At 45.9% G+C, this 17,495-nt stretch overlaps 1 protein-coding gene across 1 annotated transcript in view; it reads right to left on the bottom strand.

Annotated features, from left to right (window-relative positions):
• The window catches only part of GRIN2A (glutamate ionotropic receptor NMDA type subunit 2A), a 372,891-nt gene that overhangs the window by 20,466 nt on the left and 334,930 nt on the right, over nt 1-17,495 (bottom strand). Inside the window, exon 12 of the mRNA XM_058711579.1 lies at nt 15,127-15,314. Within this exon, the coding sequence (XP_058567562.1) occupies nt 15,127-15,314 (188 nt within the window). The remainder of the gene's footprint in view (nt 1-15,126; nt 15,315-17,495) is intronic.

The following is a 17,495-nucleotide window of genomic DNA, read 5'->3' as shown; positions in this document are numbered from 1 at the left end:
AAATAGGGCCAAGCTTAAAAGTATCCAGTCAGATGCAGAGACAGGCTGTCTTTGGCATCAGTGTTTTACTACCACCTTCCAGCTGAGGTCTCTGCTCTGTGGGCAGAGCCCGGAGCACTGCATGAGGCAGTGCTGCTGGTCGCCATCTGGCTGAGATTTCACAGGCCACACGATCAACGGTGCACTGTGGACTTGGGGACTTGCATGCACACAGGTCCCCAGCCTGTGTGTTCCTGAAGAAGGGGAAGGAAGAAGAGTATAGAGATTGTGCAGCCCCATCAAACATCAGACAACATACATGGTCGCAATTCTCCAACAGATGGTGGGAGTGGGGAGAAATAATTCTCTAGAGTAAAACTGCAGAAAAATGGCAAGATGTCCAGGAAATCCTGTGTGGGCCAAACACCTGTGGAGTCTGCTTAATGCATGTGCCTCACACATGTATGGATGGCCAAGGTGCCATGGCTTAGCAGGCATATGCACTTGTGAGCATAAATGAATTCACAGTAACTTTTTGACAACTGCTCATTTCCCCCATCAATAGTCCTGAAAGTACTATGACTCATCTTGTATGAGTATGAGGGCTTTTTAATACCACAAGGGGGTCCTTGTGTCTTAAAAGGCCCTAGACATAAGCGGCCGGCGCTGGGGGGCAGGTATAGAAAAGGACAGCAATAATCCCACATGCCAGGTTGAGGAAGATCTTTGAGGAAGTAAAATGGTATTGCAACTTCCTGGTTTCCTTTTTAGTGAAGGGTGGTCAAAAGGCTACCCGAGACTGTGGAGTCCTTAACCAAAGGGGATCCCGTCCATTGTCCGTTGTACCCACATTCCTCATCCTCAAGGACAGGGCAAGGACTTAAAGGGCACTCAAGACTTGGTTGTGGCATGGAGGAGAAAAAGGAGGAGAGGTAGGAAGGAAAGCGGAAGGGAGGGGAAGGAGAGAAGGAAGAAGGAGAATGGAGAAGAACAGAAAGGGGTATACACCTTTCTAGGAAGTCCCCTGTAGCTGCTGTCACTGCTGTCCATAACCAGAGTGGAAGGAAGACCAGTCTGTTGATGGACAGGGTGGGCTACAACTTAAGAGAGCTCTGAGACGGCTTTGATGACAGCCCTCTTCCTCCATTGGGAGCAGCGGTGTTCCTCTGGCCTCCTCTTTCTTCTCGCAAGTCTGAAGTACCAGATAGGGGTGAGACAGTTGCCAGAGAAGAGTGGGAGAGTGGACAGAGATGGTTAGATTAGATGTCAACTCAGGAAAGTATGTGGGGCAGACACCACAGTCCTCTTGCTCCACTCTACACAAGAAGGAAGGAAGATGGAGAAGGAATTGGGGGTCTCTAAACTATGAGCTATGATCATACAAGAACATCCAACCAGTGCCATAATGCACACACCCAGCAATCAGTTATACAAGCCCACTTTGCCTCTCTCCTAGAAGGGAGAAACCGGGCACTCAGAAGTTTCCAGAACCACACGCTCTGCTGATGGGAACATAAACGGGTTGTACTTTCCCTGCAAATTGTTTGGAAGTGTCTACTGGAACAGAGTATATGCACACGCTATGACCCAGCAATTTCATCTGTAGGTATATTCCCAATTAAGTGCCTACTTGCACCAAAAATGTACACGAATGTTCAAAGCAGACAAAATTGCAAGATAACGCAAATGCCCATCGACCACAAATGTATAAATAAATTTCAGTATGTTCATATAACAGAACGCCATGCAGTCCTAAATAAATGATACGCTTTAGTTATATGCATTACTATAGATTAATGTCCTAAAAAAGTTCAAAAGGAGGCAAAACCTGTCCGTGTTCATGAGGGGCAGAGTGGTGGTCACTGTGGGGGGAATACTGGCTGCAAGGGATTTTCTAGGGTGCTGGTCATGTTCTAGATCCTCATCTGAGTGGCAGTTACACAGCTGTATAAAAATTAATTGGACATGGAGATTTTTTCAATATAATGAACATATGTTCTGATTTACAGAGAGAAAAAATGGGCAGCCATGGCAAAGTAGAGGTGTAAAGCATTCTTCCATTTTGGGGGTCAAGAGAGAAAATAGTAAGCAGAAGAAAAAAGACTTTCTAAACCAGAAAGAAAAAAACCCTCATTTTTTTTAAGAAACATTAAATTTTTTTTTTACAAAGAATAAGTTCTTAAAGGATAAAGAGGAATGAGTTAAATTGAATTCTTCCATATTGTTGGAATTATTTTAAAAGAACATTTTGGACTTTAATGATTGAAGCCAGAAGCCACCAATCTTTCTATAAAGGTCTAATTAGTAAATATTCTCAGCTTTGTGGGCCATCTGGTGTCCGTTGTAACTACTCAGCTCTGCCCCTGCAGGACAAGAACATCCTCAGACACACATGGTGAATAAAAAGGATGTGTCTGTGTTCCAATAAAACTTTATTGACAAAAACAGGCAACAGGCCAATGCGGGCCATAGTTAGCAGAATCCTGATTTAAGCAATTTAAAAAAATGGAAAAAAAAATTTTTTTTAAAGTATATATATGAACGAGAATAAATCCCAATTTAAGGAGACGCTTATCACTGTTATGATCTATGATAACTTGCTGAGTACTTACCATTTCATGGGTAACATACCTAGCAGTTCTCATACATTATACGATTCAACTTGGTGAGGTCGGCGGTGCCATTATAATCCCTAATATAAAGAGGAATGTGGCCCTTACAAAGGATAAATAACTCTCCCTAGACCGTGGAGCTAGAAGACATCAGTTGTTCTATTTGAACCCAAAGCCTTTGGTCTTCACTAGACCCCGTGTTGCCACATTTATGACTTTTTTTGTGTGTGAAATATTGCAACTGGAGTCTTAATAAATTACTTAGATATACAAACTGTCCATAAAAATCTTTATGTAAAAATAGTTAAATGTTTCAAAAAGAGGAAAAGACAACTCACTTTTTTTTTCCATTTTCACTGCTATTCAAAGGAACTCAAATTAAGGCAACTCTAAGATAGCACATGCTCCTTCTAAAACAGCAAAAAGAGCCATAATGCTCGAAGCTGCTTGACTGTTTTAAAACTGGTACATTGGTGTGTTATTAATAGTACTTTTAGATGGAAACAAACTTTTGGGGTATTAATAGGATACTATAGATCAAGACTCCTAGACATGGTTATAGCCATTAACCCTTTGAATTCTACCTCCAAGGGTCTGTTACAAATAGACAATTAAAAGAAAAATAGGCATGGGGGCCCCTGGGTGACTCAGTCAATTAAGCATTCAACTTTTGGTTTTGGCTCAGGTCCTGATCTCCTGGTTTGTGAGTTTGAGCCCTGTGTTGGGCTCTGTGCTGACAGTGAAAAGCCTGCTTGGGATTCTCTCTGCCCTTCCCCTGCTCACACGTGTGCTCTCTCTGTCTCTCAAAATAAATATTTTTTAAAAAGGGAAAATAATGTAATGAATTATGGTTTCGTAATGGTTATAACATTTTATACACAACTGGAAAGAACTGTGAGGACTAGACGATGTAATGACCTGAAAAAAAAAAGTTTAAAATACAATGTAAATGAACACAGTGGAATATAAAAGCATATATAACCAGTGCTTATATATTTACAGCAGTGTTTCTGCATGAAAAAGGACCAGGAGGTATAGCTAAACTGAAAATAATTCTGTTGAGGTAGTAGGCTGGGAAATTTTGTATGGACATTAGATTGCCTTTCCAAATACGGGTTTTACAAAACGTAGACGGAAAGGGATTCGGGACCACTGTTTATGCATCCTGTAATTCCCACATTGGGTTCTGTGACATCAGGGTTTGACTTACCAGCAAGCTATTCATTATGTCTTATTTCAACTCTGACGGTTCTCTTGACATTTGACTTTCCCTGGTTTGAGCGATTCACTGCTTGTCAGGCACGAATTTGGCACTGCTGACCTTGTTCTAATCCTGGCATCAGATTGATAATAAACACTGCAGCTCTGAATCTCAAGGGACCTATTGGGAAATTCACTGCTAACTTAGGCATATGAAACCCCTCCAGCACAGAGGGAAAGTCAATGGCCCTCCAGGATATTTATGGATTTTATCTGTTTCTTAAGTAAGTGCTGCTCCATTATTATTCCAAATATGTCTCTAGTTAAAATTAGGAGGGAGATAAACAAGTCTAATTCTTATGGTACCATCTGGTCACAGGCCAATGAAGAAGCACTTAAACCCTTTATGGCTAATGTAGGCTTAGGACTGACACATTTCTTCCTTTCAGAACATTTCATTTCTGAATGCATGGTTTGCCGTGTGGTTACATTTTACATCCTAGGAGGGTCAAAGTGACTTGGTTGCTGGGGCGTCCAAATGGCCATCGATCACCACGCCCTATGGGTGGATGGCATCAAAGCTGCCATTCTGTGTATGAGTGACGTCTGTGTGCCTGTCACAGTCATCCACGCACAGGATGTCCCTGTGTTCCATACTGTGGTCGCTGTGCAGGCTGACACTTACACGTTCTACAGCACTTACTTCTTGCGTTTTCACCATCTCCAAGGTCTCTGGATATGGAAACCCAGCTAAGAGCCTTGAGAGACGAGGCTGGAGAGAACTCACGGTGAAGACCCAATTTCATGGACCCCACACGAGTGATCTGTTGGCCCCTGGCCTCTGCATCCAGTACTGACCAATCAGAGATGCATGCTACTAAGGGCTAAATACTGTTGTTCTAAGGAGTGGTTCTTAAATCTTACTGCGTTTTAGATATCCCAGAGAGGATGTGAAAAAATGCCCCATGGGGTAAGAATCAGGTATCTATATTTTCCACACGTTCTCCAAGAGAGTCTGACGGACACAGTGTGCCACGAAAGCACTTTGTAAGGAAAGTAACTATATACAGCAGGAGCCTCTAATCATTTTTATATTCCACCACCTGGAGCTCAGAAGCTGCTCAGTTATTGTTTGTGAATGAGTGTCTAGAGGCAGACTGAATGAATGAATGAACAACTGGGTTAATAAATCAGGGGGCTTTGTCAATGGCACCCGGTCTTGCTAACTTGATTATAAAGTTCATGATTTATAGAGTAGCCTAGCTCAGCCCAAACCGTGATTTCTGCCTTTGAAGTCTCAATTTGATTAAAACACGTTTAGCAAGGAACAATAACCTTCTGAAATGCCGGGGATTATGCAGCTCCGAGGAGCTCTGTGGGGAACAAGCAATTCCGGCAACCAGGACGGGTCTTTGTGAACCTGGAGAGGCCTCTCTGCAAGCCTGTATCGGGGCCAAACATCTGACTCCTCTTAATTACACTCTGTCCTTGCTCCATTCCTTCTCGTCTCTGGCTTCTGGGTCCTGAGTTTTCCCCAAACTGCCAGGGTTGAACGATCTCAAAAATTAGGCTAAGCCTGTCCCCATGGTGCCGGGGCCTGGGGCATGGACAAGTCTCCTTCTCCGTGGAAAAATGGGGAAAAAAAGCATAGGTCGCTTGCTCGCCTACCCTCAACCTCTGTTGCCAAGTTATTCTGCCCAGTGTCATCTGCAGGGAACCAGTGCTGTGCCTTCAGTGCAAGAGGAATGAACGCTGAATATGGATTCTGGCCAATCTGCATTTAAATCACAGCTGTGACCCTTTCCAGATGGGAAGCCTGCTGTAGAGATGTCGACGAGGGTTGGGAGTAGACAAAAGGAGAAGCAGTACTACAACATGGTTAAAGCCAAGGCCCTGTGGCCCGTTTGCCTACATTCCGATCCCAGATCTGCCACTTAGGAGCTTGTACATATTCCTTGACCTGCCTGTGACTCAGTTTCCTCATCTGCAAACAGGCGTTAATGATCATAACTCATGCCATTTAGCCATTGTGAGGACTGGGTAAAATTAATACCTAGACAGACTGAGATTGTTCTGTGACCCATAGGTCTCCCTCCCTAAGTGTCATCTCTTACTATAAACATCTATAACACCAGTGATCATGGTGGCTGTTGACCCACGGAAGCATTTAGAGAAGTGGAAACTGTCTCTTCCCCCGAAACGGGGCTCTCGGATCCTCGGCACCTCCTCTCCTCCAACTCCTCCCTGCTCACCCACCCCAGCCTTATTCTGGCATTTATCTCTTTAAACCGGTTGAAGCTGCTGGTTGCACTAGGGTGTTGCTGAGTCATCTGAGGACACGGGGACCTATGTCACGAAGAACTGCGGGCAGGGAGGCCAGCGGGAGACAGATTAGAGGCCTCCGAGGCAGGAGTGAGTCAGCCCGTGGTCCGCGCCTCGCTTCTGAGTGGAGCCGGTCGAGACGGGGCGGCCGTGGGCTCTCAGCCTTTTCCAGTTTCCACCGCACCGAGGCTAATTGCTCAGCGGAACAAACGCAGCTCCCTCCGTAGATGCCAGGGCTGAGTCCTGCCTCCCTCTGGCCTGCTCTCCGTGGCTCCTCTGTCTCCTCCTCCCTCCCCTTCCTTCCTGTCTCCTTCCTGTTTGACTCTTTTCTTTATCATTCCTCCCTGCTCTGATTTCTGGCTTCCCTTCCTTCCTCTTTTCCCACCCTCACCTCCCCCTTCCCTTAGGAGAACTGGAAAACCTCCAGTTTTAAGTCTTCTCTGCCCTCTCGTCTTTCTCCAGACAGCCTAAGACCAGGAGCCATCACACTTTTTCTATGAAGGGCCAGACAGTAAATATTTGGAGCTTGGCAGTCTGTGCGGCTGCTCTCGTGGCATCTCGACTCTGCCGCTGCAGGGCGAAAGCAGCCACGGGCAGTATCTGAGTGAATGGAGATGGCTGTGTTCCAATAAAACTTTATTTTCAAAAACAGGCAGCGGCTGGATTACACGCCATGGCCATAGTTGGCCAAACCCGGGGGAAGATACTATTTCTCCTCTTTACTTCCTTGATGCAGAGACCACAAACTCGTTAACAACTGATGATCCATTTAGGTGCTAAAAGCTAGGAAATATATAATTTTGCCAGTTATGTCCATCCCAGAAATTCGAGTTAAAAAGACGAGTGCAAGACAGATATCTGACTAGAAGAGCACACAGATTCAACAAGGCAAGAATTTGCCTCCATCTTATAGTGAATGAGGGGGTCAGAGGCTTGGGGAGATTTTTAGACTGCACAGTGATTGAGTGATTACTTTTTGCGACTCCCTCCCTAGAGAGGCACCTAATGTCCTTCCTAAAGAAAATGGCATCCCCTTCATCAGAACAGATATTTGATGAAGTCAGCCCTGTAAAAGTGTGCCTGTAGTGTTTTCTTTAAAACAATGTTTGTTTATTTTGAGAGAGTGTGAGTGGGGGAGGGACACAGAGAGAGAGGGAGAGACAATCCTAAGCAGGCTCTGCATTGTCAGCGCAGAGCCCAACACGGGGCTTGATCTCACAAACTGTGAGATCGTGACCTGAGCCGAAACCAAGGCTTGGACAGTTAACAGACTGAACCACCCAGTTTCCCCCCACCTGTAGCGCTGGCAAATCTACGCGTTCGTTTGTCCATGCACCAGTGAGTTCTGTGTCAGCACCAAGCTCAGTCGTGGGTCCTAAGGGAGACAAAGGGGCAGCAAGAACGGACACGATAGCATCTGCCCTCCAGGGACTGAGAACGCAGTGCCCCTTAGTGGCACAAGGAAGTGGGGAGGTCCGCAGTGAGCAGGCATGTAATACGTGCCAAGCACTAGATTAGTTTGTGTTTGCTTTCACATAAGCCCCAAACCGCTCCAATAGAGAGGTAAGGAAACTGGAACGCCGAGAAGGTAATTTGCCCAAGATCACACAGCGAGGGAGTTGGGGAACCTTCCACCTTTCCCCTTCACGCGTGATGCTCTGCCGAAGGCCACAAGAACGCTGTGAGTGCGGTGCTAAAGGGGGTCACGGTTTATGAACGCTATCTAGTGGAGAGCTGTGGTCTTTAAGGAGACCTTAAAGGAGGACACATGGGCTGAAGGGTAGGTCAGACACCCAATCATCAAACGGGTTCAGGAGCAGATTGGAAGAAGGAACTCCATTTTTAAAGGGGGTTTCATGCAAGAGTCCGTGCTTATCTGAAAAAACTTCGGTAGAATTTGAGACACTGCAGAAAGTTGAATGAGGAAAATGTTTAGGGGTCCCTCACTGATCTCCTCAACCAGCGCTGCCCACACATTCCTAAGTCAGCCTGAGAAGACAGGCCAGGCCACCCAAGCTGTGGGGGTGTCCAGCTCTCCCCAAGACTCGGACGTGAGCGCAAAGATATTAAGCTGGGAAGTTGGACTAGGGCGGGGAGGAGGATATTAACGACCCATCCAGTGGCTCAGAGCAATTTATGAGAATCCTAATTAGATACACAAAGAGCTTCTGCAATCACAAAACCACTCTCTACTCTGGCTGGCAGCATGGGGTCCCTTCCCACCCAAACCCACCCTGCCTGCTTCACTGAAAGAGAGGCCAACAGATAAAAGAATGGGGAGCACTGACAGACCCACTCAGAAGTAGGGAGTGGGCTTCCCCACCAACTCCCTCCAGCACTCCCCAGTCCAAGGTCTGTGAGCACTGTTCTCCTGGAGTGGTGCTTTCCAAAGCTTTAGAGAGTCTATTGTAGCAAGACGTCTGACTGACACAAGAGCAGAGTGTGCGGACTCTTCTAATCTCACATCAATCTGGATGAGTCTTTAAAACGATTGCTGGTGGGGGCACCTGAGTGGCTCAGTGGGCGAAGCGTCCGACTTCAGCTCAGGTCATGATCTCACGGTACGTGAGTTAGAGCCCTGCATTGGGCTCTGTGCTGACAGCCCAGAGCCTGGAGCCTCCTTCAGATTCTGTCTCCCTCTCTCTCTGCCCCTCCTCACTCATGCTTGGTCTCCCTCTCTCTCTCTCAAAGATAAATCAACATTAAAAAACAATTTAAAACGACTGCTTGCAAAGTTGCAGTTACAAAGGGGCAAAGGGCCCCCAACGTACCTGTCCAAGTGAAACGATATATATGGTATCTTTCAAATATGTCACATATGATATCTGTCATACGTGCTCAGATAGGATATAACTGGGGTCACTAGTTTTAAACTGGGAGAGTCCCAACAAAATGGGTTGAGTTAATCACCCTATTAATGCAATATTAACACAGGGGCTGTATGTGTCATACCTCTCAAATATTTGACATGATATCTATCATATAGATGTAGATATAAGTGCAGTGAAATACAGCATATAGCTTATAAAGATGTACGATATACATACATATATTTGGTTTTATTTGTTCGGTGAACTCGGACGAGATACCAGGGACAAGTAATGTATTTCTGGGTTTAAAAATAAACCAACAGCCGTGAAAACTGAGCAAAGTACAAAGAGGAAGATTAAATGTGTCTCTGTGCTAGAGCATATTATTTATAGCTAAGGTGATCTGGCCACTAGCAACCGAGGATTTGCCCCTGGAGCATGGCCCCTGAGCAAGACGCTCAGAACCGGAGTTACACGAACCATAAAAAAATCCATACAGGGTGTTGTCCATAGACCAGGAGCAGCTTGTTAGAAATGCAGAATCTGACCCCTGCGCTTGCTTCCCCCATCCCCCGACTGACCCACCGAACCAGAATCTGCACTTTAACAAGATCCCCAGGTGATTCCTGTTTACGTCAAAGTCTGAAAGCTCTGCCTTGGCTCTCTTAACCCAACAGAGCCTCATTTTCCTGCTCTGCAAAATGGGGATAAGATCTGCCCCAGAGTAATGTGTGAAGGGCTGCTAAGAATATTTGTGAGGTACTTGGCCCTGCTGGGCCACTGACAACAGGCTCCAACAACAACTGTTTTCCTTCCTTTTCCCAACATCACTGGCTGCTGAACAATATTATCATACAGTCTTGTTCTCCTCAATATCTACTTGCTGGCCTCTATACGCCCACAGGGCTTTAACCTCTATGATCTTCCATCCATCTCTTCAAATCCCAGGATCACATTTTTAAAAAGTACAAAATCCGTAAGATTGATGGGACCTAACATCTCTCATTCAACCTCTCCTGTGAAGCCAGAAATGCCGTTTTTTTAGGTCCCAGACTTACTTACTCTTTATTTCTCACTCAAGTGTCACCTTTTAGGTGCCAGGGAGATACCAGATACTCAACAGATATTTGCCACTTGCTGGATGAATTAATGAATGAGGCTCTATGAACTCAGGCCGTTCTATTTTTTGTCTAAATCTTACTATACCTATTCTTTATGACTTACTCTGCCTTTTCATTCTTCCATTAAAAAGCTCAAGTGTATCCCATATTTCCTCTGGACTCCTCTCTCACCTATCCAAGATACCTAAGAATATATAGCCACATATATGTATATGTTACTTCATGTTTATGAATTATTATAATAAGCTTGCATCTTGACATTAGATATTTTAAGTTTGTACATTGCCAACCAACTGGACTGTAAGTTCCCTGAAGGAGAGAAGAAAAAGACCATGACATTCCCCTCTAGGAAAGTGTGTTTCCCAGTAAATGTTGGATACTGATGATCAATGCTGAAAAGTACTCATGAGTGTTGTTACTAAAGTACTGAGAAGCAAAGATCCCCATGGGGCACTCCACTATTTCAGAAAGGATACAGCAATTAGACAGGAAAAGGAAGGCGAGCTCTTATTGGGATTCTGCGTACCTCTTAAGAGAAATCAGCAGTCCATCTCCTAGGGAAATGCCTGGCAGGCTTCACGTAAGAGGCTCCCCCAATAACTAAATGCTCCACTCAAAGGTTGTATTTACACAGCTCATTAGGAGAATTTTTTATACTCTTAACGCACATTAGACTCGTAATCGTCCACCAAAGCTACTCTATGACAAGAGATAAACACTCCATTCTAGAGGATGAATAATAATGAGGTACTGCTTAGCACTGTGCTCTTTACAGGTCTAATTTTAGAGCATAATTAATCCTGCTGAAGCTGCATAAGATAAGTGAAATATTTATGCAGTTGTGTTAATTCATGTATTTACTCCTAGAGAGACATTCAGAATTGGACGTGCCTTTGCGAGAAGATTATCTTAAGACACCCCTTGGAGCAACGTCATTTTCTCTCTAATGTCTTTGCTTCCAGATGGCCTCTAGAGATGAAGCCGAGAAGACACGTGTCCCAATCCTGACAGTCTGACCGGGAAAGCAATGATTGAGGACGGAAAATATGTGTAAGAATCTAGCTGCTCTGCTACTACCAGGAACACACTTTTGACCTATCTGGATGCCTGTATTTTGTATTTTTTATTTGCCACAAAGAACGCATTTTATGTTCAGCACCATAAAGGTTGTTTCCATGATACTATTAACCCCCAATACGATACTAAATAGGCTACACTGAATATTGGAGTTGTGGATGGACAACAATGAGGAGGAGGTGGAGACTGGTAATGATGGGGATGGTGGTGACGATGGTCATGCTGGTGATAAAATGGTGATGATGCTGCTGATGGTGGTGATGGTGATAAGGACAGTGATGATGGTGATGGGGATGTCGTGATGGTGATGGTGGTGATGATGGTGATGATGGTGATGATGGTGATGGGGATGGTGGTGATGATGGTGATGATGGTGATGGGGATGGTGGTGATAAGGACAGTGATGATGGTGATGGGGATGGTCATGATGGTGATGGTGGTGATGATGGTGATGATGGTGATGGGGATGGTGGTGATAAGGACAGTGATGATGGTGATGGGGATGGTCGTGATGGTGATGGTGGTGATGATGGTGATGATGGGGATGGTGGTGATGGGGATCGTGGTGATAAGGACAGTGATGATGGTGATGGGGATGTCGTGATGGTGATGGTGGTGATGATGGTGATGATGGTGATGATGGTGATGGGGATGGTGGTGATGATGGTGATGATGGGGATGATGGTGATGGGGATGGTGGTGATAAGGACAGTGATGATGGTGATGGGGATGTCGTGATGGTGATGGTGGTGATGATGGTGATGATGGTGATGGGGATGGTGGTGATAAGGACAGTGATGATGGTGATGGGGATGGTGGTGATAAGGACAGTGATGATGGTGATGGGGATGGTCATGATGGTGATGGTGGTGATGATGGTGATGATGGGGATGGTGGTGATGGGGATGGTGGTGATAAGGACAGTGATGATGGTGATGGGGATGTCGTGATGGTGATGGTGGTGATGATGGTGATGATGGGGATGATGGTGATGATGGTGATGGGGATGGTGGTGATAAGGACAGTGATGATGGTGATGGGGATGGTCGTGATGGTGATGGTGGTGATGACGGTGATGATGGGGATGATGGGGATGATGGTGATGGGGATGGTGGTGATAAGGACAGTGATGATGGTGATGGGGATGGTCGTGATGGTGATGGTGGTGATGACGGTGATGATGGGGATGATGGTGATGGGGATGGTGGTGATGGGGATGGTGGTGATGGGGATGGTGGTAATTAGGACAGTGATGATGGTGATGGGGATGTCGTAATGGTGATGGTGGTGATGATGGTGATGATGGTGATGATGGTGATGGGGATGGTGGTGATAAGGACAGTGATGATGGTGATGGGGATGTCGTGATGGTGATGGTGGTGATGATGGTGATGATGGTGATGATGGTGGTGATGGGGATGGTGGTGATAAGGACAGTGATGATGGTGATGGGGATGTCGTGATGGTGATGGTGGTGATGATGGTGATGGGGATGGTGGTGATGGGGATGGTGGTGATGGGGATGGTGGTGATTAGGACAGTGATGATCGTGTTGGTGATGATGATATAATGATAATGATGGTGATGACGATAATGGCGATGGTCCTGATAATGATGATGGAGATGATGATGGTAATAGCTTGCATTTATTGAACCACTTCTATTTCCAGGTGCTGGGCCTAGCGAAGCTCTTTACAGGTATCCTTTCATTTCATCCACATGCCAGCCTTATCAAGGAAATATTTCTGCAAGCGTTCATTCACAGATGAGTAAACTGAGGCTAAGGAAGATCACCCCCTTCATAGAAGTATTTGTCAGTGGGGCAAAAGATTTCAGTTCAGAGGTATACTAGATTACTTCTTCCTGAAGGGTCTATAAATCTCATGGATACAATTATCCAACTTTGATAGACATCGTTGGGAATTAAATGAAACAGGAGTGTGACATCATCGATCCCCTTCCAGATTAAGGCCCCTGACATAGACGCTCTACCACTTTCCATTTCCCCCTCTGTGAAATGGGCATAAGCAACACTGAACGTCATAAAGTTATCATGGATATTAAAGAACACAGGTAACGTATGCCGTCTGGCAGCTGGCTCCCAACTCTACACCCCTCTCTGTGTCCACACCCCTGGTCATATAACTCCAAACTCCTCCCATAAAAGGCAGAGTGTACCTCTGGTCCCTTTACTTTGGACTTGGCAATCTGACTTGCTTTAGACAGAAGGATGTCAGCAGATGTGAACACGGCCAACCAGAGACTTGAACAGCACGTGTCCAGTTAGATGTCCTTCTCTGTGCCTGTGACATAGCCGAGAAAAGAGCTTCTGTCAGGCAGCCTGCTGCCCTTTTGGCCTGAGACCCAGAATAAACACACGCAGAGCAGAGACCACACATTTGGTCCACGGACGCACAGCGGGGGCCAGAGCCACCAAGGCCACCACAGCCTGACACAGAGCCCCTCCACTGAACCTGTACTCCCACAGGCAAAACAAATGCTTACCGGAATATGCCTCTAAGATTTCACAGCCAGAGCTGACCGACACAGCCACAAATCACGATTACACAACAGAGAACACAGATCGTGATCAGAAGAAGGGGCAAATGCCCCATAGGGAATTCACAGGATCAGACGTTCTTATTTGGGAGTTAAATATAAAACACATTTAGATGTTTGATGGTACTTTGAGAGTCAAGGGCTTAATTCCGGGAGCAGAGAAGAGGGTGCATTGAATGATGCACCTTGTTCAGATCCACACCACGCTGTGTACTAACCTCTGCCCATTTCAATATTCTATCTGACTGCAGTGTTGATGGATCTGCCTCTCCCAGCTGCAGAGGCACAGCGTCCTGTGTAACCATCTCTGAATAGGGCCTCCAGCCGTCCTTGAGTACAGCTCCTGCCCAGGGCCCGAACTCTGTACCCCGCTCACACCCACTCAAGTCTTCAGGCGTCACTGGCCATGAGGCTCACTTTGCTTTTCCCTTCTCAGTGTTGGCAATTCAAAGGGACACCCACATGCCATTGGAGCCAGGACGGGATCCTAAAACCCGTGGCGTGGAACTCTCGTGTGCTGAGGTCACCGACCAGGGAGTACGGAAGGCCAGACTGAAGGAAATGTTGGCTGGAGACACAGTCGGCCCAATTACCTACACCGATCCATACATGCCAAAGTCCCATTAGACTGTGAGACCCACGGGGGTGGGATCTATCTTTTGGTCTGTTGAGCAAGAGGCAGACTTTATTCCCTTCTATAGACTGCTTCTCCTTCACCCCTCCACGGGATAATAACAGGAGCTGTTTGTGTTAGAACAACATAACCCCACCCCTCAGGCACTCCTGATGGGCCCAGGAAAAAGAGGTTGATTCAAAATGCATCAGGAATCCTTCCTCTGCAATGTGAAAGTTAGAATTTAGAGAACAGAGCTTAGGACTGGAGCCGAGTTCATGCAGAGTCATGGTTTCTCTGGCCCAGCACTACTAACATTTGGGGTCAGGTGATTCTGTGTTTTGAGATGTGGAGGGCTGTCCTGGATGCCGTAAGATGTATGCCAGTACCCTGGCCTCTACCCACTAGAATCCAGGAGCAAACAGCCTCCCAATCATGACAAAGATGTCTCCAGACATAGCCCAATACCCACTGGGACCCAAACTGTCTCCAGTGAGACCTGGTGCTCTAGGCCAGATCTACGAATTCCTGCTATTAAGACTCCAGGATCGCTCTGGTTCCTGTTTTCTTTTCTCTAAGCCTATTTGCTCAACCCTTCCCTCAATTCACTGAGATAGACACTTCTGCATCCTTAAAATAAATCCCCTTTGGCAGTTTCATTGTCTAAAACTGGTTTCTGGTACAAGCAACCTAAAAAACGTGGTGTCGTGTGAGAGGCCCCTGACCAAGAGTGAGCGAGCTCACCCTACCAAGGTCTACTGGAAAGCCAATCAGAAAACAGAGCGCAAGGGTGTCATGTCCCCCGAAAGTTAGGGGGTCACCCAAGGTCTTACCATCACCCACAAACTGGAGCAGGGCCAGGTCAATCTGCCTCTTCCAAGGGGAGCCCTTCTGGAGAGCAATTCCGTAGCCAGTGGTGGCGAAGATGTACCCGCTCCCGATGGTCACCAGCTTGCAGCCTTCATCCCTCCCAGCCTTGTAATTCAAGACCGCAGCATCGTAGATGAAAGCGTCCAGTTTCCTGCAATGATAAAAAACCAGGGGGTCATGGGGATGGCGGGGTACCATTTCGGGGCCCAGCTCCTGGGGCCCGAGGCAGCACCTCACACTGTCTTTCACACCACACGGGGTGACTCATGGCCACTTCGTCCCCTCGTCATAAAAGGATCTATTTTTAATGAGGAGATAAAAGCCAGAAGCTTTTCTCTCCAAGTTACAAGAGTCAGCCAAATAAAGACATAAAGAATCCTTATGCCCAAGTGAGTAAACAGTTGAGTTTGCTGGTTTGTTAAGCACTTAGCACTCCCAACAGTGGAGAACAGCGGCCTATTTAGAAAGGTTTGCATCAGACCAAAATAAACCATTAAGGTACAGGAGAATTTGGTGGAGGCTGCAGGAAGGGAGAGCGAGTACATAGGAATGATGTCTTTTCCTCCCAGAGGAAACATGTTTACTGTCTATGTATATTACAGAAATTATTACATGATAAGTTTTAGAAACCTCAATAATATAGAAAGTATCAAAAATACAATTAAAATTTAAATTGCCCATAATTCCATAATTCAGAAGCAGAGGTTAACACACTGGTGAACAGCCTTCCAAATTTCTCAGGCAGTTGTACACATGTATGCTTGCACACACACCCACACCTTTAAAAAAATTCTTTTTAATTTTTTAAAATGTTTTATTATTTACTCTTGAGAGAGAGAGAGAGAGAGAGAGAGAGAGCGCGCGCAAGCGTGAGTCGGGGAGGGGCAGAGAGAGAGGGAGACACAGATTCCTAAACAGGCTCTAGGCTCTGAGCTGTCAGCACCAGGGCCTGACACGGCGCCTGAACTCATGAACCGCGAGATCATGACCTGAGCCAAAGTCAGAGGCTTAATGAACAAAGTCAGAGGCTTAACGAACTTAACGAACAAAGTCAGAGGCGCCCCCATACCCACGTGTTTTAAAACAGGGGTTGGCAAACGTCTTCTGTAAAGACAAGATAATCAGTTAAGCTTTGTGGGCCACACAATCTCTATCACAACCTCTCAACTCTGTTGTTGTAGCATGTTTTGGGCTGGTCCCCCCAACCCCCAACAAATTCCTATGTTGAAGCCCTAACCCCCGGCATGTCAGAATCTGACCTCGTTTGGACATAAGGTCATTGCAGATGTGATTCGTTAGCCTAAGGTCACATGGGGGAAGTGTGGGCCCCCAAACCACTATAAAAAAAGGGGAAATTTGACCACAGACACACAGGCAAGGAGACCACCACCATGGGGAGGCTGGAGTTCACACTGTCACAAGCCAAGAAGCTACCAGACGCTGAGAGAGAGGCCCCGGAACAGATACTACCCTCGTGCCCTCAGAGCCAGCACAGCCCTGCGGACCCCTTGGTATCAGATTCCAGCCCCACAACAGTGAGACTGAAAAATTCCTATTGTGTAAGCCTCTCAGTTTCTAGTACTTTGTTCTTGCAGACCTAGGAAGTGAGTACACAACACAAAAGCGGCCCTAAATAATGCAGAAATGAATGAACTCAGCTCTGTTCCAATAAAAGGTTATTTATAAACACAGATTGGCCCGTGGGCCATAGTATGTCCTTGTTTCAACCTGCAAATTATCATTATTCCATACAAACTACTTCCCAAGTTGCCTTCTTTGCTTGTTGCCATGTCAATAACATAGCACATTTTTTTCCCTTTGTGGATGTATTTATTTTTATTAAGATCGAATAAAGTGCCACATAAATTTGTACCCATTCTACATCCTGGAAATCACCACACAGATTAAGGCATCAAACGTTATCATCTCAGAAGTCCTGCATGATCCTTCCCAGCCCACACCCCCAAAAGGCAAGCATCAAATTGTCCCTCGATACCGTGGCTGTACCTCTTTCATTACCCAGGTCACTGTCAGTGGGTATGAGTACTGTTCGCAATTTTTAAAAGTATTTAACAAGGCTGAAGTGGTCACCCTTGTACATGGGGATGGATGGCTCAAAACTAGGTAGGGATGGGATGGGATGTCCTCAAGTAGATAGAAAAGCTAAATCGGAGATTACTCAACGTCCTGGTACTTTCTCAACTTTACTGCCTTTCTTTATTTAACAAGAACACATAAAACAGTGAAGCAAAGAAAAATAAAAGTGGCAGGGAAAGGAGGTAAAATGTTGCATTCTTTCAGAGACAGCTGCTGAAGGCCTCCCGATGGGAAT

Source organism: Neofelis nebulosa, chromosome 18 (genome assembly GCF_028018385.1).
Source record: "Neofelis nebulosa isolate mNeoNeb1 chromosome 18, mNeoNeb1.pri, whole genome shotgun sequence".
Lineage (NCBI taxonomy): Eukaryota > Metazoa > Chordata > Mammalia > Carnivora > Felidae > Neofelis > Neofelis nebulosa.
This window is presented reverse-complemented; position numbering and strand designations above follow the sequence as displayed.